At 40.4% G+C, this 23,690-nt stretch overlaps 1 protein-coding gene across 3 annotated transcripts in view; it reads right to left on the reverse strand.

The window, feature by feature from the left end:
- Positions 1 to 6,568: 6,568 nt before the first annotated feature.
- bahcc1b (BAH domain and coiled-coil containing 1b) overlaps positions 6,569 to 23,690 on the reverse strand; it is a 133,629-nt gene continuing 116,507 nt past the window's right edge. For all 3 annotated transcript variants that reach the window (XM_051667021.1, XM_051667020.1, XM_051667022.1), the window contains 13 exons: positions 22,843 to 23,028; positions 21,900 to 22,064; positions 21,206 to 21,444; positions 20,917 to 20,994; positions 19,158 to 19,293; positions 18,898 to 19,015; positions 18,669 to 18,744; positions 13,606 to 13,714; positions 12,162 to 12,278; positions 11,891 to 12,040; positions 9,608 to 10,824; positions 9,269 to 9,505; positions 6,569 to 9,159 (listed from right to left, as the gene is read on the reverse strand). In XM_051667021.1, coding sequence (XP_051522981.1) covers positions 8,950 to 9,159; positions 9,269 to 9,505; positions 9,608 to 10,824; positions 11,891 to 12,040; positions 12,162 to 12,278; positions 13,606 to 13,714; positions 18,669 to 18,744; positions 18,898 to 19,015; positions 19,158 to 19,293; positions 20,917 to 20,994; positions 21,206 to 21,444; positions 21,900 to 22,064; positions 22,843 to 23,028 — 3,038 coding nt within the window. In that variant the 3' untranslated portion in view covers positions 6,569 to 8,949. The remainder of the gene's footprint in view (positions 9,160 to 9,268; positions 9,506 to 9,607; positions 10,825 to 11,890; positions 12,041 to 12,161; positions 12,279 to 13,605; positions 13,715 to 18,668; positions 18,745 to 18,897; positions 19,016 to 19,157; positions 19,294 to 20,916; positions 20,995 to 21,205; positions 21,445 to 21,899; positions 22,065 to 22,842; positions 23,029 to 23,690) is intronic.

The raw sequence follows: 23,690 nt of genomic DNA on the forward strand, positions 1-23,690 counted from the left end.
CCTGTAGTAATGGTATAACGCAACATGACACTGCCATCAGTAAACATATGATGGTCATCGGTATTTTTCCTATCCGAAATATGCCAGCTTTCCAATCTGCTGAAAATAACCATGATAGCCAACCCTGCTGGCTGGCAGTATCCATATTCCTCATGTGCTCGTCCCTTAGACCTCCAAGGCCTTTCAATAGAGTAGTCAAGTTTCCCTCAGGACCCATGTGCATTGGTATAAATGTACAACACTGTTCTCCAAACATTGTACACACCCCTTCTCCTGGTGCTCTCATTGTCTCTAACAGGAACCGATTTTGCATTGCCATGACTGAAGTGGCATGTAATTGTTCTTTCAACAGTTCAAGTCCCTTTATTGTGAAATTTATAAACCACTGTTGGTTATACCATGTATAGCTTATCCATTCCACATTCCTCTTGATCTGGACCCAAGGCAGCAGACCTGATAAGTCGTCCACTGATTGCAATGACATCGGTCGATATTCCGGAGGAAAATTTACTGGCACTCCAGCCCAATTTACCCATACTCCCCCTTTATTGTCGAATGCTCCTAATTGCCATTTCTTCCTCGACATTTTTTATACTCATCCAGTGGAATCACTGTTAAGAACCAGTCAGCAGCGTTAGGCTACAGCACCCTCTCCAGCCTTGTGGCAAAGTTTGCATCAATTTGTCACCACCACAAAATCAGAATATGTCCGCTACTGGCTCCGTTCCATTGTGTACGTCTGGTATGATCAGACAGGGCTTATTTCTTGATCGCAGACATGGTATTATTGGCTGTGGGTAGGTAATATTTCTTTTACATCTTAACTTTCCTAGATCTCGTGTGCTATTCATATTACAGATACAAAGATCATATGTAGTTTCTTGTTCGTGGACATATGGAGGTGGTGGTTTACTCCCTTCTGCTCTCAGGAATGTTGCACAGTAGTCATCACTGGCCCTCAGCCATTGTTGTCCATAGTCTGGATGGGCTGCATACAGGACTCATTCAGGGGCACACAGATCTTTATTTCCTAATTTGCAATCAGAGACTGGCAGTGGGATCACAGTTGGGAAATACCTTGTATTATGACACAGTAGGCAGCTGCTACCACTCAAACTGTGGGCGGTGTAGTTCATCTATTGCCAGAATAGATTGTCCATTAGCGCTGTGGTTGGCTGCGGTATCACATTGCGTACAGTGTCACGTTTCACCCTCCTTTACGTCTTTCCTGTTTTGTTCATTGTCCCTTCTGACACAAATGCTGTACATTGCAATGAATCAATCTCCATAAAGTCAGTTCCTTCTTGTTTCATGTGCATATGTGCCAGTTTTACAAGCTCACTTCCTACTGTGCTCTTTATGTCATCGTGTAGTTGCCATTCATAAGCATATAACAGTGTGTTCATGTTGCATTTTGCCATCATATTTTCTGGTGGGTCAACAACTACCCTTGAGGAGTCTGCTACCAACCTGATGCCCAAAGCACACATTAAATCGTGGCTCAACAAATTTATTGGACAGCAGTTAGACAGCAAGAAGGAATGTTTGATATTGCCCTTTAAATTGTCATTCACAGACAAAGGTGTTACATAGTATTATTTTGCAACATTCCCCGTAACCCCAATTGTTTTTACAAATTTGCCACTTAACTTTTGTTTGGGTTTAATTCCTTTGTCATTATGTCTGACTTTGTGGCACCAGAGCCTACCAAAAATGTAATTAGTGTGTTTCTTACTGTCAGTGTGAGTTTTGGCATTGCCCTATAGGCCCCATCAGAAAACATGGTGTATAGTGTGTCATGCATGTGAGTGTGTGTAAGAGTTTGCTCACATGTCGAAGTCTCTGGCTGGGTTTCCTCAGAAGTCGTCTGATCCGTCCCTAGCCCCTCCAGTAGTCAATCAACTTCAGTATCCTCATCCTTCGATAATCTTTTCTTGGGTTTGTTTTTTGGACAGTCTCTAGCCCAATGGTCCATCGCCCCACAGATGAAACAGTTGTCACTGCACTCTTGGCTATATCCCCGGCCTCACCATCGACCTCGCCCATGTCCTCGTGTTAATTTTTGCATCTGAGCCTCGAGGTCATTCAGTTGAGCCATCTGCAGCCTAGCCGCCTTAGTCTTTTCTTTTTTTATTGACTTCTCATTCAGGGCCTTTTCGACATCCACAGCATACTTCTCAACATCAGCCAATCGTCCTATGTTGCAATGCACAGTGGTCTCTAACATGAGCCCTGATATCCGGTCTTAGTCCTTCCACAAACTGATCCCGCAAATGTGCCTCCCATGGAGATATATTGTTCATGTTTGCCGGCCTGTCTATACCACTGTGGGTGGTATGCATTTCCGTAAGTCCTGCCAGATAGTTATAATCACATTCATTTGGGCCCTGTTTGCAGGCTGAAATTGTCCTCAAATCCATACGTCTCTGAAACATAGTCCTTATTCGGTCATTGAGCCTGCGCACATGAGTCATGTAATCAGTGTCCCTTCCGTCGTCATCATATTGCAACTCTTCCGTAGTGAAATCTACTGACACTCGTCCCCATTTCAAATTCAGTTTCAAGCAGTCGCCGTATTTCTCCTGTTGTTGGTCTGTACTCCGTAATAAGCTGCTGCAATTGTCTGGCATACTCCTCACCCCAGACTTCTTCCACATCTGGGAGGGTTTATGCCATTTCTTTTATGTCTGCAAAAGTCCATGGATCGTACACATACTGAGTTCCGCCCTCCCCATTAACCACTTGGATCTGCGGCATGTAAATGACAGCTGTGTCGGAGAAGCTTCGAGGTGATTTTGGTGATGACACTAACTTTGACAAACTGTCTTGCAGCCCACTATACACCTTTTTCTGGCACGTATGCGATGATGAAGTCAGCTGCGGTTTCTCTATATGGTAATCCAATGCCTTCCTTCATGCTTACTGTAGACGATGGCGGCGGTGGTGGTGGTGGCAGTGCAGATGGTGAGATGCTAGCTGATTGGGGCTTCGTTCTCAACTCCAGGGTTGTTTCGTCTTGTGCTGCTTCATCTGATCGTTCATTCTGCCGATCTCGGCGTCGCCCAGAGGAAGCTGAGTTCAGGTCAGGATCATCTGAGTACTTCAGACACTGAGACAAGTTGTTAGTTTTATCTGTCCCTGCCTGACATTTTCTTTCCCTGATGTTTGCTTCTGTGAGCCAGTCTGCATATGCTTTCCAGTCTGCCTGAAACAGTACATGCTTTTCTGCCTCCTTTTTGAAATTCCTTCATGTTCTCCCCTACTCTTCCTTCTCCTCTAACCTTTCTCTTAATTCTTTCAATTGTTGTGTGCTGAAACTTCCTGTTTTTGAAAATCTGCATTCAACTACCCAGACTTGCAGTTGATCACAGCAGCCTTTGCCATAATTATTTATCATGTTTTTGTTATTTGGAGATCCCAGAACTGGTTCATCTATTGCCCCTTCATTTTCTTTTTTACTATTCTTCGAACCCATTTTAGGCGATTCTCTAGCGGTCCCAGACCTGCCCTAGTAACCCGTTGGTTCAAATAATTTGATCAGTTATTTAGAATCCCTTTTATTCCAGCACTGGTCTTTCCTTTAAGTTTTAAATTTCCCTAATTAAGAATCACAGCAGAATTTCATTTGCAGTCCCAGACCGGCTATTCCGACCTTGGTCTTTCCTCAACTAAATAACAGTTATAAAAATGATCATCTATTGAGAGTCACAGTGGAATTATCTTACCAGAAAGAGAATTGCGTTGAGTCTGTTTGCTGGTTCTTTATCCTTCTACTCCGTGGGTCGTGCATTGATCCAACTCAGCCCTCATGTTCCCGCGTCTCACTCTCTTTTGTAGGGGAGGTTTGGGCTACAGGGACTCTAAACCCGACTGTGCACAATTTTCGTCCTTCGGCACTGAGTGCATTGCCGAATCAGCCGACAATCCTGCCAGACTACGCCAAGATTGTTGTGGAAATTCTGTAAAATAAGAGACTCAGAGGCAGAAAATGTCTTTCTGGATCTTTAATAAAGGTTTCCACAGGCCAAGAGCAAGAGCTCTTCGTGTCCTCTGCCTGTGCCAGGAGCAGACTGGCTCCTCTCTGCACTGACCACTCAGTGTCCATGCCTCGGGCGCATGAACATCTCGTCTCTTACTCTACTAACGCTGTTTCTGGGCAGAATAAGGAGTAGGGTCAACTAAAGGACACACACACTTTATCACCAAGCTAAGTACAGAGCATCCACACATTATATGGTATGCAGGGGAGAGAACAGACAGAGAGAACACAACGTACCCAGAAGAGAAACAACATAATACAAAGTCTTTATAATTTTCCATTACACTATGCAAAACTCCCGCTTCCTTCACTAGCAAACTCGAAAAATCGACTTCACTGATATCACACTGCAATGCTGTTTGTGTGGTGGTCGCATGACACTTAGGCCCTGACGCATGTCACGAAAAGGGCCAAAGAGCTGTCCTAAAACCTTTAAAAGAATTAGCATTTTTTAGCCATTTCCTACGGGATTTTCCTAGCCCATTGTAAAAAGGCACCTAGGTTTGTTCCTGGCAGAAAGCAGATGCCCTAACCCCGCCTCCATCCCAGGAGCCTGTAAGGTTGAGAACCCTTCCAGGAACAACCTGAGGCATGTTTGGTTTTTATAATGGATTCTAAAGTAAAAGTAGTTTTGGATTTTTGGAGTAAAATAAGGTCTGTGGTTAACATTATTTTAAGGTACTTTGATGTTTTTTTCTATAACATAAATTACACACAGTCATACCCCAAACATGATTTTTGAAATCGCCATGTTTTTTAAAATGTTGCTAACATGTTGCTAGATAAGAACTAATGAGGTTTTCCGTTTCGTCATGCACATTCACTCACATGCTTGTAGCAACATACATTTTTTAAGACACGGTGGCTTCAAAATTCACGTTTGTTGTATGACTGTGTAAGTTATGTTGTAGAACAAAATGTATAAGAATCTTCAAGTAATGTTTACCACCGACTTTATTTTACTCACAAAAAAAAAAAAAAAACATGAAATTAGAGGAAACCCATGGCGAATTAGCCTTCCTGGTTCGCCTACAAATTGACGTCACAGCTGAACAGCTCTATATCAAGTAACTTACATTTTAAAGACAATATGACTATTCACTACAATAAATACTAAAGGAAAAAAAAAATATTGAATAAAGGATTATTGCACTTCTTTCATTGTGACCATTATTTATTTTTTTTAGACCTTAATCTATCGTTTGAATTTAAAATGCATTGTGTTGTAAATAATTTTGTGAGGATTCTTTTTAGCTTCTGCTCCTCCTCCAATGTGATGAAGTTCAAAAGATCCAAACAAAAAGATGGTTTCCTATTAAATGAGGATGAGGATTTGATTACCATTGGACAGAAAATTTGAAAATCAGATCTGGGCCTGATTCACAGTGTTTTTTACATTTTTAATCTGCTCCAAATATGGTATATCAATGCTGAGATATTGTTAAAAGAATGGTTAGAGCAGGGGGTTTTCAAACTTTTTGATGCCAAGGTTTCACAAATATCATGATACCTTTGTGAGGGACCCCATTTCTAAAATATAAACAGCTATATATTTCATGTATAAAAACCGATTTACCACATATTGCGTGATTTTATAAAGACAACATGATGTTTGCAAAATTAAATAATTGGCTTTTACATGTTATTGCACTAAAACCAAAAGTCATGGTTAAAATAATAATCTTTAAAAATATATATTTACTCTAAGTTGACAAGTGACAACATATATTTTCTACCCACTTTTAGAGACATAGACATGAGGAGAAGCATTTTCTTTTTCTTTTTGATTTTCTCAACTTTTTCTCTCCAATTTGGAATGCCCAATTCCTTTGAGGCGTAGTGAATCGCCTCAATCTGGGTGGTGGAGGACGAATCTCAATTGCCTCCGCATCTGAGACCGTCAATCCGCGCATCTTAACATGTGGCTTGTTGAGCACGTTACCGTGGAGACATAGCGCGTGTGGAGGCTTCACACTATTCTCTGTGGCATCCACGCACAACTCACCACGTGCCCCACCGAGAGTGAGAACCACATTATAGCGACCACAAGGAGGTTACCCCATGCAACTCTACCCTCCCTAGCAACCGGGCCAATTTGGTTGCTAAGGAGACCTGGCTGGAGTCACTTAGCATGCCCTGGATTCAAACTCACAACTCCAGGGGTGGTAGTCAGCGTCTTTACTCGCTGAGCTACCCAGGCCCCCGAGGAGAAACATTTTCATTTAAATTCAGCACCATCTGTACAGAACTCTTGCAATTTTTATTTTTTTTCCCAAAGAGGTTTTATAGAAAATATTGCCTTACAACACCCTGTGAGCAAGCTAAAGGTGAGAAAGGCATGGAGAAACTCCCTTGAAAGATACACAAGTACAAACTATTAAAATATGTTTGTTGCAAGGGAGGAGAGAATTGAAAGACACTCAGATCTGGAACTAACTGTACTAAAGTATAAATAAATAAAAGGAAATCAATGGAAATCAATATACATATATCAATGAAACTACAACAAAATGCACTGAGACATGATAATTAATTTTTGTTTTTTAATGAAATGCAACACGAATGCAATAAAATTAAGATAAATAACATGTTTTAACAGTGGAAATATCTTAAAAGTTATATTCTCCACAAGGTTAAAAAGAAAATCCACCGTAAAAATCAAGTTCCAAGTGGGTCTCAAATTCAGGTTACACAATGATTCTATTTCCTTTGAGGCTTGGCCAACTTCCTGGGACGCTGGTGGTGCCAGTGTCACCATATCAAGCGTTGTATCCAGTGTTTGTTTACAAAAATAAAAATGTTCTTTTTCTAATTTTTTTTTTATAGACCCAGAAAGTGACTACATTAATTTTCACATCATATTTCTTAAAGCTTTAGCTTCTGCAGAGTAACAGCAACAATGTCATTATAAAAGTAAGTCATCCTTTAGGATTAAAAGGCATATTCATTTTTTTTTTTTTTTTTTTTTTCACAATTCCAACACGGAACAATCTGTACAGGCTTGCATATTGAACAAATAAGAGTACAATGTTGACAATGGAAAAAGAAACAGAACAATTTTTTTTTGGCAAAACAGGAAGAAAAGTGACAAGAGGCAATACTTTAGATTTGATCTGTTTTAAACTGCCCTCTCTAACAGGTTATGATTGTCCTTCATGATCACATGACATACAGGACCGCAGGAGGCTTCAAGTGCTGGAAGTGTCTATCAACGTTTACATTTTCATTTCCACCCCTTGCAAACACAAATCCTTTGCAGACACTTTGCTACAGCATTGCCGAAACATTCTGAGAACGTTCAGGTGTTTAGGCAACACAAAAGCATCCTGAAAGCTATCTGCACAATTTGTTGTCAGTCATCTAAAGTACATCAGTCAAAAAAACAAACAAACAAAAAAAACATTGCAAGTGCCCCTACTGTAGTTCATAAGTCTACATATTTATTGCAGTTTAATGTATAGTAATTCCACTTTGGTTCGAATGTTTGGAGGCCAGATTTATACTACGGAATACTATGTACAAGAGCCTCTTTTTTTAAGCACAAATGAGTGCTTTTTGTGTTATTTGTTCAAATTGTTTCCGATTAGATCACAAAGAGACAATGAAATGCAATAGAAAAAAAGAATCCTTTCGAGCCATATCAAACTGCAAAAGAAAGACAAAGGATTATGAAGTGGACACAGACAGCCTGTTTCCTCATTATCACAATTTGCTGACTGGACTGCATGGTGTCGGTTCTACTGTTTGCTCTGCAAGTAGAACCTCTCCCAAACCTCCTCCTATATAAGAGTGAAGAGGGTATTCAGAAACTAAGATCTCCTAAATCAAGCCTATCTCCAAAGCAAACCTCCCAATCAAACAGAACAGTTTTATCATTTAAAAAAAAAAATAACACAATTAAGAGCATTAGAGGAACAGAGCTCTCTCTTATATTATATATACATTTTGTTGTTTTTAATATTAATTTATATATTTATATATTTACATACATCAAATAAATCAATTGTACAACTATAGACCTGAATGAGAAGATAAGCAAGAGGTACAGAAGTGTATGGCTTAACTGGAAAAATCATTCCTTTTGTTTGTTACTTTATGTTTGTATTTTGTTTGTTTACACACAAATATCAGGTCATAAACTGAATTACTTATATATTGACTTTTTGTTATCTGTGCGTCAAAAAGACTTGAAAATAAAATTATAAAAAATAATCCCTGGAATTGTCAAAAGAGGTCATTAGACTTTACACCTGTGAGAGCATCATTGAATTTAGAAGAACACAAATTAGACCTTCTAATCTCCAGGTTGACGCCCATTCCTGTTTGTTTTGTTGTGGCTGATCTCTACATACGCACATGGTTTTTCATATATTTCCATACAGCAAAGAAGTACCACCTCATTCTCGTCTCCTCTCAAGCAAACACACAAACAAACAGATCATACCACAGCTCATAGTAACAGTGTATTTGGTCCTGCTGGGATATCAAAAGTCCCGGTGACATCAGTTTGATGTGTATAACCAGTGAAGATCTTTCCAAAAGATCTCTCTGCAAATCCAACAATAAAGTCAGTGTTTAACACATCCGATCTATGTTAGCCTTCTAAATATCCTACTCTGAACAAGTCCAGTGCTTACCATTTTCACGAATAGAAAAAAAATTATTCTATGTATGTGGAGCCTTCATAGAGCGATCACCACGAGTTTTCTCTTCCACAATTAATTTAATAATGTACCCTTACTCAGATGACGAAGAGTAGAGATGAAAGTTTCTGCAGAAACCCATGGCCGTGGGTTTAGCTCATTTCCAGCATCATGCTAGTTTTGTATCTTGGCCTGATTGTCAGCCATATCTTGTATCTCCCAAAGAGAAATCATGATTTCAGTAGTGCATCCAGCCATTTCCAAACACTAGCAGATGATTGACTCTCCCTCGGCTGTCACCAGCTGACCACTGGTGGGGTCGTAAGTTCCAGCCTGGTAGTAAAGATCCTGACTGTTGCTGTTGGGTTTCCTGATACGGCTGAGATGCTCATATTCAGCTCGGCTCACCACCTGGCACTTATGGGAGATGGTCTGGACATCATTTTCATCCTCATGGGAACTTTGGTACAGGGCATGCTGAGAAAAAAGAATAGAAGTAAGTTTAGATTGATCAAAGTCAACCTAACTTCATCAAAACTAAAAGAACCAGCCCACTTTTTAAGAAGCTATGCAATGTGGCGATTACCTTCCCATCCCGGTGCCTTTTGCCAAGTTTGGTCTCCTCGGGATGGTAGAACCACTTTACTTTGACTACCATGTTGCTGGACCACGATTCCCATAGACTCTCAATGCGGCCAACGAAGGGCAGGTGAGGTCGACCAGCAGAGAGGAACACTGCACAGTCACCAACTCGGACTGTATCTTTGCCCCGAACAATGGCCTTGTAGAAGAGTTTCCTTGCTTTTCCTTTCAAACCCCGTCTCTGAAGACATTAAAAAAAGAACAGTATAAGCGACTCCATCCTACCTCATTTTTGGTATTAAACTGGAAAAATAATGGCAGGAGAAAGAAAGAAGAAACTTACCTGAGTTGGGTTCCCAGACCACCTCCACAGCTGCCGTCCTGGCATGAATGAGGATGATTTGGGTGGACCACCTGAAGATGGTATCTTCTGTTTCTTAGGAAATTCTTTGGAAGATTTGGACTGTATTACAGAGGCAGAGTTATTGGCAATCTCCTTTCTTCTTGTAGGTTTTCCAGTACTACTATTGACTGCAGCCTTTGAATTAGAGATACTCATGGTTTTGGATCCAAAAGTGTGATGTGGAGCAGCAGTATGGGGCTCAGAATGTTGCTGTTGTTGAAGCAATGTATGATGAGTGGACAGGCAACCCTGTAGGAGAAGCTGTGATGCATCTTCTTCATCTGAACTGTAGGATGAGTCATTGTCAGAAGAGCAGATGCTGGAGCTGGACAACGAGCCTGAACTAGATGCACTTGAGGAACCGGAGGACGACGATGAAACCGAGAGACGAGACAGAAAGCGTCCAGTGGTGCGTATTGCTGCCCTTCTGACATCTTCCTCCTCGTCTTCATCTTCATCCATATCTGAATAGGAGCTTAGGCAGTCGCTGTGGCAGTTAGGCCCATAATCTGCATATTCACTAAGCCCCAGACTCTGAGGGTGCTTACGCATGTCTGATGAACCTTTAAGAAGATGGCCGGTGTTCCTTTTGGCATCTTTGACTAAAATAACAGATTGGGAGTAGCCCATCGTTGAGGTCAGTTCTCCTATTCCTTTGGCTCCAAAGCCCTTCTCCATTCGCCCACCTCTTGAACTCTGCACCTCTGGACTTCCAAGGAGTAACAATGCTTTTCCATTCTTAGTCTTCGGGGACATTACACCTTCATGGTCCAGTTTGACCAGAAATTCCTTCCTGTCTGCTGTCTTTCTACCCCGTAAACTAGGGGTGCCCTTATGACCAAGTGGCAGGCCTGTCGTCAACTGCTGATTTCCAAAGGAGGTGCAACCATTTGCAATGCTGCTGAATGAATCTACCTCAAAGGAAGTGCTGAAGATGCCTTTGGCTGGGGTGGCAATGGTTGAGCTAAATAATGGGAACATGTCTGACTCCTTTGCCCTCAGCGCTCTCTTAGATAACCCATTAAATTGGAAGAAATCCATGGAAGGTTTCCTTCTGGACATGGCGGCAACAGGCCAGCTAAGAAGAGGAGAAGCTGTCCCTGTTACATTCTCAGACATACAGTTCTTTGATGATGAATTGATTGATTTTGGCCTTCCTGGTTAGGGAGACAAACAAAGATATTACTATGGGGACATAGGAAAAACCCTCCAATTAATCATGTCGTAACTCATTTGCATTTTCCAAGCTCTGCTTACTACGAAATTACCTTCAGCCCCTTAGAGAAAACAGAAACAAAAAGATATGCCTGACAGTGGAACATATGACGGCCCTGTGTTGTTGTACTCTTGCAGATAACATCTGCTATGTTTCTGCTGAGTTGTTGGACTGGTAGCTCTGAGGTTTTAGTCAGATCTGCGACAGTTAGACTCTATAGTTAAGTTGCGTTTAACCTTGACGCCAGTTACCCCCATCCAGTGTGAACATTTGTTTAGTCAAATAGATCTAATTCTAAACACTGATCTCATCAATGTTGATATGTTAATTGCGCATTATAAGTAATTAAAAATAACAAGCGAAAATGTTAACTAAATTAATCTCAGTTAATGTTTTACTTTGTCCTTAACTATTCCGTCGTTTTAAAGGCTATCTGGTAAGATGTCTGTGGCTCTTGACAAACATTATATAAATTGTTTTTGTGAATGTGTGTGCATCAGTTCCAGTAACAGGAAGTGGGAAAGGTAGTGAAGTATATCCTTAAGAGCAAAAACATTGAGGAACCCAACAGGTTCCCCTGATAGAGCTTGTGATTCAGTGACTAAATTACTAAATACAGACATGTAGACATGTTTTGGATTCTTTTTGATGGGTATTTCTCAATGTCTGTTTGAGGCGCAATGTGTGTTCATTCACAGCAGGTTAAACGGAACACCTGAGGGATGTATGTAAATCATGAGAGATTTTAATCTTACATGGTGCTCTTGCTGAAAAGACTAGCATTGCTGGACTCCAATATATGATATGTTTTGGATGCTGGTCCACCATTAAGACCAGCATCAAACCAGCATTAACCATCATAAACCAGCGTAGACCAGCATAGGAAATTCATGCTGGTCTAAGATGGACTTTTCAACAGTATCACCTCAGTTTAAGATGTGCAACATCAATGTGAGAGGGATTTGGGAAACTGTGAGAATGTGGATGACGCAGCTGTCGTCTCGCACCTGGCTTGCTTTTAACAACATTCTTTCTGGGCTCCATGTTAGCGGAACGCTCTAAGGACACATCGTTCTGCTGAGTTATCTTCTCTTGAGTAGAGCTCTTCCTTCTGCGGCAGGGAGGTGAGACCAGGTGGGCTGGTGATGGCTCCGCACCTGTAATACATCAACCATGCCACATGACAAGCACAGAAACAGAGCACAATGTCTATCATTGCAAAGCATGAGACTCTTTATAAAGATTAGAGCTTCAATGAGTTTTTCTGTAGAAACGTACAATGAATTTGGTAGCCTGGCGGAAGCAGTCGAATGCTTGAGAGAGAAATCCATCCCCGGTCTCCATCGTCAAACTCCACCATGACACTGCCCTCCTTTTGTTCCTCACCTGGACCTCCTGTGAAACACAAACATGAAACGCATATAACTAAGGTATTTCAACCTTGGTATGCTAAAGTTATTTTGGGGCCAATTTAATTCTCTGTTGGAAGAAAAACCTAAAACCAGCCTAAACTTTACTGCTGGTCTGGCCTCCCAACCTTGTCAGGCTGGTCTGGATAGCTGTTTTAAGAGGGGTTTGGTCACTTTTAAGTTGATCAGGCCAGTAAACCAGCTGGTCCACTAGCTAAACCATTTGTAGACCAACTTAGCCAGGCTGGGAGACCAGCTGAAACATTTTAAAACAGCTAAGACCAACAAACCAGGTTAGACTGGTTTAAGCTTTTTTATTTTATTTTATTTTATTATAGCAGACCTGTGTCTTAAAAGAAATGTCCTAGGTTAAATACAAGTTAAGCTCAATCGACAGCATTTGTGGCATAATGTTGATTACCACCAAAAAAAAAAACAAATTGGCCCGGTTGCTAGGGAGGGTAGAGTCACATGGGGTGACCTCCTCGTGGTCGCTATAATGTGGTTTTCGCTCTCGGTGGGGCACGTGGTGAGTTGTGCATGAATGCCACGGAAAATAGCGTGAAGCCTCCACACGCGCTATGTCTCCGTGGTAACGTGCTCAACAAGGCACTTTATAAGATGCGTGGATTGACGGTCTCAGACACGGAGGCAACTGAGATTCATCCTCCACCACCCGGATTGAGGCGAGTCACTACGCCACCACAAAGACTTAGAGCGCATTGGGAATTGGGCATTCCAAAATGGGGAGAAAATGAAAAAAAAAAAAATCAAGGTTATAATGAGGCACTTACAGTGGAAGTGAATGGGGCCAATACATTTCAAAAAAGCACAAATTAATTCTTCTGTTAAAACGTTTTTATTATTTGAGCTTTAAAGTTACTCAAAACATTGTTTTTGCAGGATTACTAGGTTTACCATGTTATGTCGTCATGGCAACAAACTTGTAAAATTGGATATAACTTTACACAGAAAAGGTTTGTTTGTTAGTTTGTTAGTGTCTCAGATAACCCAGACTACTGCTTTTCTTTTTTTTTTTTTTTTTTTCTCAAAATAAATTTTTTTTGTAATCAACATTATGCCACAAATGCTGTCAATTGAGGTTAACTTGTGTTGAACCTGGAATATTCCTTTAACCTGTTAAAAATAATAAGTTGACCATCAGAGCCTCAATTTATTGAGAGTAATTAAGCACGAAAAACACATTTTAAGTCTTTTTTTATTTTATTATTATTATTATTTGTATGTAAGTTGTTTTAAGTGCTTAGATGGGCACTTTATGTGTATAAGTGTGTGTAAGAAAGACATCTCACCTCTGCGGACAAATCCAGGATACAGACAGCGTGAACGTTCACTCCAGTAGGCGCACACTCTTGTTCCAGCTGTCAGAGTTTCCACAGTCTCCGGGTGTACATCTAAAACCTGAAACACATGGATGACTTTAAAAATTAACCTACACATCACATAGACAGGCAGCCTATCACAAATAACAAATTGGTTCAGTTAAAAGATACATGCGAAAAAATATGTAAAGAGATCATCACTTTGCAAAAGTGTTGATATGTTTGAGGCTTTCCTTTAAGGCTATAACAACCACAGGCATCCTCGTCTCACGAGACACAGTTTTTTAGATTTTGTTCCCTTAGACAAGTTCTCAAACTGAATCAGAATAAAAAGACAGGAAATCAGCATTAGTGAATGGGGCGTCTGCTTTGGAACAATTAAATAAAAGAGGGTGGGGGGGGGTCTAAATCGATGACTTTATTGTGAGGCTGCCAGCTCCCCTCCCACTACACAGCACATGCACTAAGGGCTCTTTCAGGCCCAGTTCAAACGGGTCTCCTGTAAAGGCCCTTTTGACAGAGGCAGCAAACGGGGAGCCAGTTTTTGTTTTTTGTTTTTTTTACAGGGGACGTGTGCCGGTTTTTCAGTGTTAATATTCTTTTTCCTATCCCAGCTTAATCTGGGTAGACAACTAAAATTATGCCACTCAAAGGTTGATTTCCCCAAAAGTAGCTCTGTAAACTAACTGTTCCCCCAAACAATATAAAAACAATGGAAAATAGGGGGCATATTTAGGAAATCAGTCATACACACACACACACACACACACACACACACACACACACACACACACACATATATATAGGTAGCACAGGTAGTTCCGGTCAGTTTTAATCACCGTTCAATATTAATGCACTGTTTGTAACCCTAGCAACATAACATTACGGAGCAAGCAGAGTGAGCTATAGCAATTGAAAACATTTCCTAACCACTTTCATCAGCATAGCTAATATAATGGAATTCAGCTTGTTTTGTACAGAGGGTGAGAGAAGGAAATCAGGACCTATTAACTGCAGGTCCCTATTAACTTTTACTGTCACTTCCACATTTGTAATGTCGGTTTTTTCACATTAATGTGAAAATGACAAATAATTATTTAATTATTATTCATATATTAGTCATTTTCACATTAATGTGGAAAAACCAATGTTACAAATGTGGCAGTGATAGTAAAAGTAGCACTTACTGTATATAATAAGGGGAAACCCATACAAAACACACTCTGGAACCTGCAGATTTGGACCTCTGAGACATCGGTATGGTATCACGACTGACTGAATTAATGAAATCACAATTTGTCCCTGCACAGTAGCACTTCACAGCAAAAATGCGTTCACCTGTGTTTTGTAAACAACAGCGCTTCTCCTTCAGTGTTTGAGTCAGAGATGTGTGAGCACGGGGGACTTCTAGTGGCTATAGGCGGCACTTCAGCACATAACATACACAACACATTGCAGTTTAAATCATCTTGCATTGCCTTGCCAGACAGCGAAAGATGCATTTAGCTCAATCTGCTTGCTCTGTAATGTTATGTTGCTAGGGTTACAAACTGCACATTAATAACTGACCGGAACTACCTGTGCATTCAACGGTTTGAACCGCATGCATCCCAGCCAATCAGAATCGAGTATTAGAACAGACCATGGTATAAATATATACACACACACACACACAGTATGTATATATATATATATATATATATATATATATATATATATATATATATATATATATACATACACACACACACACACACACACACACACATATACTTTTATCTGACTGCATATTAAGTTGGGAAATGAGAAATAATTTTTAACATTGGAAAAATGGCATTCAGCTTTAAATCCTAGTTTATCTGAGAAAACGATCAGAAGAAATATCTGAGATTTTTTTTATGAGTGAGTAACACGGAATGAGAATGTGGGTGTGGAATCAGATGGGAGAAATTACACAAACACCTGTTTGTGTATGAAAATATGTGTGTGTGGGAGTGTGTCGTTAAGTTTATGTGTCTAAACCTGAGCTTTCCTACCTCATTAATTCCTTACTAGTTCCAAACACTCACACACACACACACACACACACACACACACACACACACACATCACATGGATAAGAGTGCGAGGGTTGCCAGCAGGGACAATGCTGCGAGCTTATGGTGAGTCCTAGTTGTTGGAGTGTGGTGTATATTCGATGTCAAAGCACTTACTATGCTAGCCTTCACTGAGCATATCTCTCTCTCTCTCTCTCCTCCCATTTTTGTCTCTCCCAAAACTAGACACAAGCATATCCAAACACTGGCACAAATGACAACCTCCTCCTAAGCAGGGGCCCATTGTTTTGCATTTTGTGAACAATCAAGAGCTTTTTGTGTTGCTGCTTGAGGATTGTATCAAGAAGAAATATCATCAGATGTTTTGTGTACAGTACTGAATTTAAGAGTTGTGCTGAGCACGCTCATTAATGCGTCTTTGAGGGAGACTGGGGACAGTGGGTAGTGCTTGCGATAGGCGGTCCCTAGGCAGCGAGACACTTTTTTTCACAGCCCATGAAACAGAGAGATGAATGAGAGAAGCAACGCATGTAATGTATTCAAATAAATGCATGCCGACAAAGAGCTGTTGGTTTACAGTGTGTAATCAGCTCCCTTTTTCCCCGTTGGCTTAGATAAACTATGCGTGTAAGTGTAACCCGCAGTTCAGCTCCAAAGATGTTGCTAAATAAGAAGACAAAATAAATAAAAAAAGGATAAAACATGCTCTTCTCTACGTCACCCTGGGGGGGCGGGGGGCGTGCAGAACTAATAAGGAACAGTCTTACACAGTCACAACCTGTAACTGTATATGCAGGAATCTAAAAAACTGCTGGACTACATTAGAAGCAGCTAACATCGAGTACTACCAAAAAACAACCAGGTTGTATTAGCAGAATGCAGGTTCAGCCATAGAAAATCACATATATGTGTAATGAATACCAGGGCCATCATTTCAGCCCCAATGTTCTATTTGTAAGAACACCTCTAACATGTCTATGAACTTTTTTTAAATCAAAATTAATATTTTAGGTTCAAATTAAATGAATGTATGAAAATGAAACAATTTGCAAAATGCTGATTAAAATAGTTTACAAAAGTCTTTAAACATTAGGAATAAAAGACACAAATTTAATTCATGGATTTCACTCTCTACAGTTTTTTAATGCAAGAACATTAAAAAGGTTAAAATTTAAATTAATATATAAAGTGAAAGCGTATACTTTAGGTGCTGTAACTGATCACCATTTTTAATCACTTTTTTCCTTCATTAGTTCATTTTGAATGGTCCTGCAGTGTGACAAATACATTTTTTAAAGTACAAATACTCCATGTATTTTTTTAATTAATGTGAGGTCATAAAGAATGCATGCATAAGATTATAAAACAATTTGCAAAATGGTGTTTAAAATAGTTTTAAAAATGTTTTAAACATTAGCAATAAAAGGCACAAATTTAAAGGGTTAGTTCACCCAAAAATTAAAATTCACTCATCTTTTATTCACCCTCATGCCATCCAAGATGTGTATGACTTCCTTTGTTCTGATGAACACTAAAAAATATTTTCAGAAGAATATCTCAGCTCTGTAGGTCCATACAATGCAAGTGAATGGTGACCAGAATTCTAAAAGCTCCAAAAAGGAGATAAAGTCAGCATAAAAGTAATCCATCAGACTCCAGTGGTTTAATCCATGTCTTCAGAAGAGATCCAGTTGGTTTTGGGTGAGAACAGACCAAAATGTAATTCCTTTTTCACTGTACATCTTGCCACTGCAGTATCTAGGCATGACGCATGAGCAGAGTGCTAGATGGCGCTATAGGAAGTGTAATCAAGCTTGAAATCATGATCGCCAAGGAGACTGCTGTCATGTACAGTCAAAACGGAGTTATATTTTCACGCAAAACCAAATGGAGTGCTTCAGAAGAGATGGATTTTTATGCTGCCTTTATCTTCTTTTTGGAGTTCTGGTCACCATTCACTTGCATTGTATGGACCTACATAGCTGAAATATTCTTCTAAAAATCTTCATTTGTTTTTCTGCAGAAGAAAGGAAGTCAAACACATCTGGAATGGCATGAGGGTGAGTAAATTATGAGAGAATTTTCATTTTTGGGTGAACTATCCCTTTAACAGAACTCATGGATTTCACACTCTACAGTTTTTTTTAAAGCAAGAACACATCCTCTGTGAACAGTCCCTAACATGTCCATTTTAGCTATTTTTTTTTTTTTTTTAAATCTATATTTTAGGTTAAAATATTGAAATGAATGTGTGAGTTAAAGTGTATATATTTGTTGCAGTGACTGATGATCACCATTTTTAATCACCTTTTTGCCTTCACAATTGTGTTTTGACAACTCAATTTTTAAAAGTATGAATATCCAATGTAGTCTTTCAACTGATATGAGGTGCCTACATAATTACAAAATATCTTTAAAATGCTTTTTAAAATCGCTTTAGTACTATAACATGTCAACTTCCCAGAAGTATTTCATGTCAATTACCCATTTGCACACACATAGGAAAACATGGACTCACACACAGACGCTCCCTTTATCACAACCAGATGTTGAAAAGTTTCTTTCCTGATGAATTTGTGCTCAATGAGATAAAAAATTAGCAATAAAAGGCACAAATAGATAGAGAACATCTGAATTTCACTCTCAACAGTTAAAGTTGGACCGAAGCCCTTCACACACTAATCAAAGCAGTTTACACGCTTCATGGCTAAGTAACTGCCTATTGGAGCACACTTACACACACACATCACCCAGATGCTATGCTCTTAACTGCTTTAGCAGAGAGAGGCAGAAAGCTGGGCTGGATCCAACCTTGAACTGATGGAGCTCTGGGTGGAACCAGGGGTCTATGAGAGCCTATGAGGGTCTGTGTGAGGGTGGCCTAGAAGGCTGGTTCAGCCTGAGGCCTGTATGGGTTGAAGGAGGGAGTCTGTAGGGGAACAAGCTCTCTGAAGAAGCTTTTTAAATGAGTCTCACCGCTTCTTGAAGCAGCTGCTCCAGAGAGTAGATCCTGGGCCTGTTCCCTCGCTCTCCATCAACAACAACACTATAGCTGAAGGGAAGGAAAGATGGAAGAAATTCATTTTAACCTATAAAACGGATAGTATCTATCTATCTATCTATCTATCTATCTATCTATCTATCTATCATATGTCTGTCTTTCCATAGTTTTTGTTTTGTTGAAAATTTAGGGTTAGTGGCTTACATATCAGGCAGGTCCAGTGTATGTACACAGGCAGCATACAGTAACTCGTCCTCTTTTGAGATTAACACTTTCAGTCCATCCCTCAGTATTTCTTTGGTGAGAGTGCAGTTGGTCAGGGCTGTTTGTGACAAAGACACATTAAAGTAGAGGTCATCCTCCATTGTACCTTTAACATGCATGTGGTTGCATGTAATGTTATGAAAAGGTGTTTGCAAAACAGCATTATGTGTGCTGTATATTTGTGTTTGTATATTTCTTACCTGTTAGTGCACTGCCCACCAACTCTGGATCCTCTTCTTCCTCGCCCTCCGAGAAGCTGCTGTCGTCATCCATTCGGAATCCCTCATCTGCAGCAAAGCTCTCAAGCAAACGACTGACTGCGCGGCCCTTTGCCTGCTAACAGCAACGAAGCGGTGTGTGAGTCTCATACAGCAACACACACACACTCGCACATCCGTAATGGTCCCAGAGAGAGTGATTCAGGGCACCAACATTCATTCAAACTCCCATACAAATATATCATATGGTACCTAATGTTGCTCAAAAGAGCTGTCATATATTAATGTGATGGAGGTTTCGTCACTCGGGGTGATGCTGTTCAGTTTTCATTTAACAAGTGTCTCTAGGGTGAATCACAGGTGAAGGGTGATGTGTGTCTTTGTTCATATCTCATTCTTTGTGCGGAGCAGGACATTTTCCCCACCCTCTGATTAGGCAGGCAAAGTCCCCTCTCGCATGCCTCGATGATGACCTCACAAAGGTCCGACGGTGACAGCCTTGACGCCTGTGATGTAAATCCTTTCAAAACTATTGACTGTTTTATTTAGACAATGCATGATTCGGACTGTGAATTAGCAGGCGGATCCCATCTTATCTTTATAGTGAGCAGATTTACGAGAGCCCCTGACATGACAAACCACACGAGATTGCATAATCCCTCTCGGTGGGATGAGTTTTTATGGGTGCCAAGAGGGCAAAGCATATAGATCTCAGCCACCAGAGGCTAATTCGCTATGTGGTGCTGTAGCGTTAAGGTAAACATGAAATAAAAAATGACCCTATTTACTTTCCTAAACTATGTTCCTGGTCTTATTGTGAGCAATTTATTGGTGAAAAGTATTAGAAAAGAAAATCAAAATGTAATAACTTTTTCCACTGTCATGGAGGCATGGTTTTCCTTTTCGAATGATGTCACCAATCTCTTACTTTTCAACCCCTCCCTTCCAGCCTCCTGGCTATACCACTCTGGTACCTAATGCCCATTTTGCACGATCCAAATAATTACTGGACTAAACTTTTTCTTGTTGAATATCCCATTTAAGGACGTAAACTGGGTTGCCATTTCAAGTTGTCCTTAATAGTTCAGAACAACATTTAGAGACTAATAAATGAGGCCACATCCACATGTAATATATTTTTGGTTGAAAACCATTCCAGTGCCAAGCCATTCCAGTGTGGATGAGAGGTATAAAGTAGAGGTCGACCGATAGTGGATTCTGCGAATCGATAACCGATTAATCGGCCACAGACATTGAGGCTACAAGAGTAGAAAAATATATACAATCCCAAAAGCGGTTTATTGTGCAACCAAATTTCCAATAATAACCAGAACATTTAAAAAAAAATATTTGGTGCATAACGTGGGACTTTTAACTATAAACAAGCCCGAAATACACCAGGGCATTTTATTTAAAATAATTATAGTGACTTGGCTCCGTTACAATGCTCCATATGCAAGTATTTAACAAATTATGTTTTTTATAGCCTATTTTATTGTTGAGGAATAAAAAAATGAGGAATAAAAAATAAACTATTGTAAACTCTCCGCATCGATTTTTGCAGATAACCTATAGTTTCAAAAAGCAACTATCAGCACAGATTAATGGGTAAAACCGATATATCGGTCTACCACTAATGTAAACATAGCAAAAATCAATGCAGTTTCAAACTAAAATGTATTAGAATGAATGTGATATGAGTATCTCAAAAGGAGAAACACTGGAGTGAATCATTCCATACCTGCTTGTTTCTGTTTCTTCTACTCCAAGTGATGTCATCATACTGAGATGATAGTGTTTCTAACCAACAGCTCTTCCTCTGTAACAATCAAAGTTAACATGTTAGCACTGTTAGATCAAATATGTTTCATCCTCTAAAATGACCTTAAGACCAGCTGGTTAAGTAAAAGTAAGGTCTAGCATCATTTGTTTGTTTGGCTGGATATTTTGTATCCAATGCAATGATATTCAGACATTTTTTTAAGCGTGACCTAAAGTGTCCAAATAATTTTTTAGGCAACTGTAGACACCTTGCCGAGAAGCATTGCAGTCTTCCTGTTGGACCTCTCTCGTGGATTGGATGAGGTCTTGAGGAGCCTAGTGTGGTCAAATGTGTTCCCCCTTGACCCCTCTCTCCACTTGGGGCCAGTCAATCTCCTTCCCTCCTCCAGTTCTGAGTGGTTATAGTCAGCACTGACCAAGGCTGGCCTACAGGGGGCCTTCCTTCTCATCCTAATCTCTTCTTTAGAAATGGACACATTCACAGACCCTGGATGTGGGAAAAAACATTATTAACTGTTTGTTTGTCAATACATTCCATTTCCTGCATGCTTCAGTCCATATTCCGTCTCCTATTAGCAAGTGTTCTCTCTCAAAATTCTTTTAAAATTCATAACATTCAGAATTATGATTCCGTCGGACACAGGCACGTTCGCCATTTCAGTGAAATCACAAAAATGCAACCAAATATGCCCCCTTTCCGATACACATCCACTTATATGCAATTTTGCATGGTTTATTAAATGTTGTAAAGTATATGTGAGTGGGTTTTGAACCTACGACCACTTCTGTCAAACTGCAAGAATCAACTGAACAACACATTCCATATAGGTTTCACTAAGATTAGTATATTTTTCTGTTTCCCAACCTCTAAAATCCCAACTTAACTTCTGAACAGGATGACAGTGAAAGATAAGTGTTGGAGAACAGGGATGTAACATTTACCGAATCCTTGTCTTTCCATCTTGGTCTTGGATTTTTGATTGGCTTCAAGTTTTACGATGGAGCACTGCGAAGGCCAGCTGGCTCCAGACAGTTGCTCTTTAGATGATAGATTCTTGATGCCCTCTGCCCCTTCCTCAATGTCATAGATGCCATCATCTTCGTCTTCTGTGAAAATGATGGATCGATTGAACACATTGACATCTCGTTCACAGAGGATATCTGAATCGCTCGTGGTGAACGCAGCCAGATGATTTCTCTCACTGTATGATTTGTTCGATAAAATTTCATGCAGTGGGTGCAAATTGTGGCTGTGACTGTCAACGTTCACAGTGACTGTGGTGAAGTCTAGTTTGACCACCAGGCTTTTGCAACTAAGTGTCCTGCTTGAAGCCACACATACTCACACAAACACATGCACGCCCCAGTGTCACAGATCTGTATTGGCAGATGTCGTCTGTTGGCTATGCGTCTCGCATAGAGCAGAGATGGCACGGTGGCAGCAGTGTTGGGTGTCAACACGGTGCTGACACACTTGTCACTTACAAGGCGCTCGTCAACACTCTCGCATGCTCGTGAAATGTGAAAAGGATCATTTTCAGGGCAATTAACAGAGCGCCGACAACACCGCCTAGCTTGACCGCAGGCTTAACTCACATTAGTGTTCATTACCGGCATGACTTCATCTCCATTTTTTTCAGTTACAGAACTGTGTTTTGTAGAGAATGCTGGACTAGAACATGTAGCGGAGTGCAATTGGGGGTGTGGCATTCTAAACGCAGCTTGTCACAAGCTAAAGTTACAGCTCAGGTTTTGGCCAATGCATGCCTGGGGAGGTGTCATCAATTTTTCTAATGGCATGACAGCCGAGCAGGTAAATGAGAGGGTCCGCTGATCACCATGGTGGGATACATTTCTCTCGCTCTCTGGACAGCCCATAACTCACCTGTGTCGCTGTCCGGGGGCGAGATGCCCTTCTCAGGAGCTTCGAGCTTGCAATCGGGCTTATTGCATAGCAGCTGCTGATTTCGAGTTGTCAGGGCGGAGGAGTTCAGGATGGCCTTTGATCTTGCACCTCTCATCAGAGTCCGCTTCCCATCTGATCCCTGGTGGACTGCTGCCACACTGCCTGCTAGGAAAAAAACGTGCAAAATGTTTTTCAAACCCTTTGTACAGAGCAAATTGCCAGCAAAAAGATTTAGGGTTTAATATAGGATTAACAAACTTGTTTTGAAAGCTTAGATGCTTTAAAGTCAACATGAAATGGAGTTCACAACCCATTTTATTTACATACTCTGACATACACTCACTTTGAACTTTATTAGGAACACAATGGTACTAATATGTGCCCGACGTTGTCTTCTGCTGTTGTAGCCCATCCGCATCAAGGTTTGACATGTTGTGCATTCTGAGATGCTATCAGCTCACAACAATTGTACAGAGTTGTTATCTGAGTTACCATAGCCTTTCTGTCAGGTCAAACCAGTCTGGCCATTCTGTGTTGATCTCTTTCATCAATAAGATGTTTCAGTCTGCAAAACTGACACTCACTGGATGTTTTTTGATTTTGGCACCATTCTGAGTAAACTCTAGAGACTGTTGTGCGTGAAAATCCCAGGAGATCAGCAGTTGCAGATATACTCTAACCAGCCCGTCTGGCACCAACAATCATGCCATGGTCGAAATCACTGAGACCACATTTTTTCCCCATTCTGATGGTTGATGTTTACATTAACTGACGCTCCTGACCTGTATTTGCTTGATTTTATGCATTGTACTGCTGCCACAGGATTG

The sequence above is a fragment of the Myxocyprinus asiaticus genome, chromosome 32 (assembly GCF_019703515.2).
Source record: "Myxocyprinus asiaticus isolate MX2 ecotype Aquarium Trade chromosome 32, UBuf_Myxa_2, whole genome shotgun sequence".
Taxonomy (NCBI): domain Eukaryota; kingdom Metazoa; phylum Chordata; class Actinopteri; order Cypriniformes; family Catostomidae; genus Myxocyprinus; species Myxocyprinus asiaticus.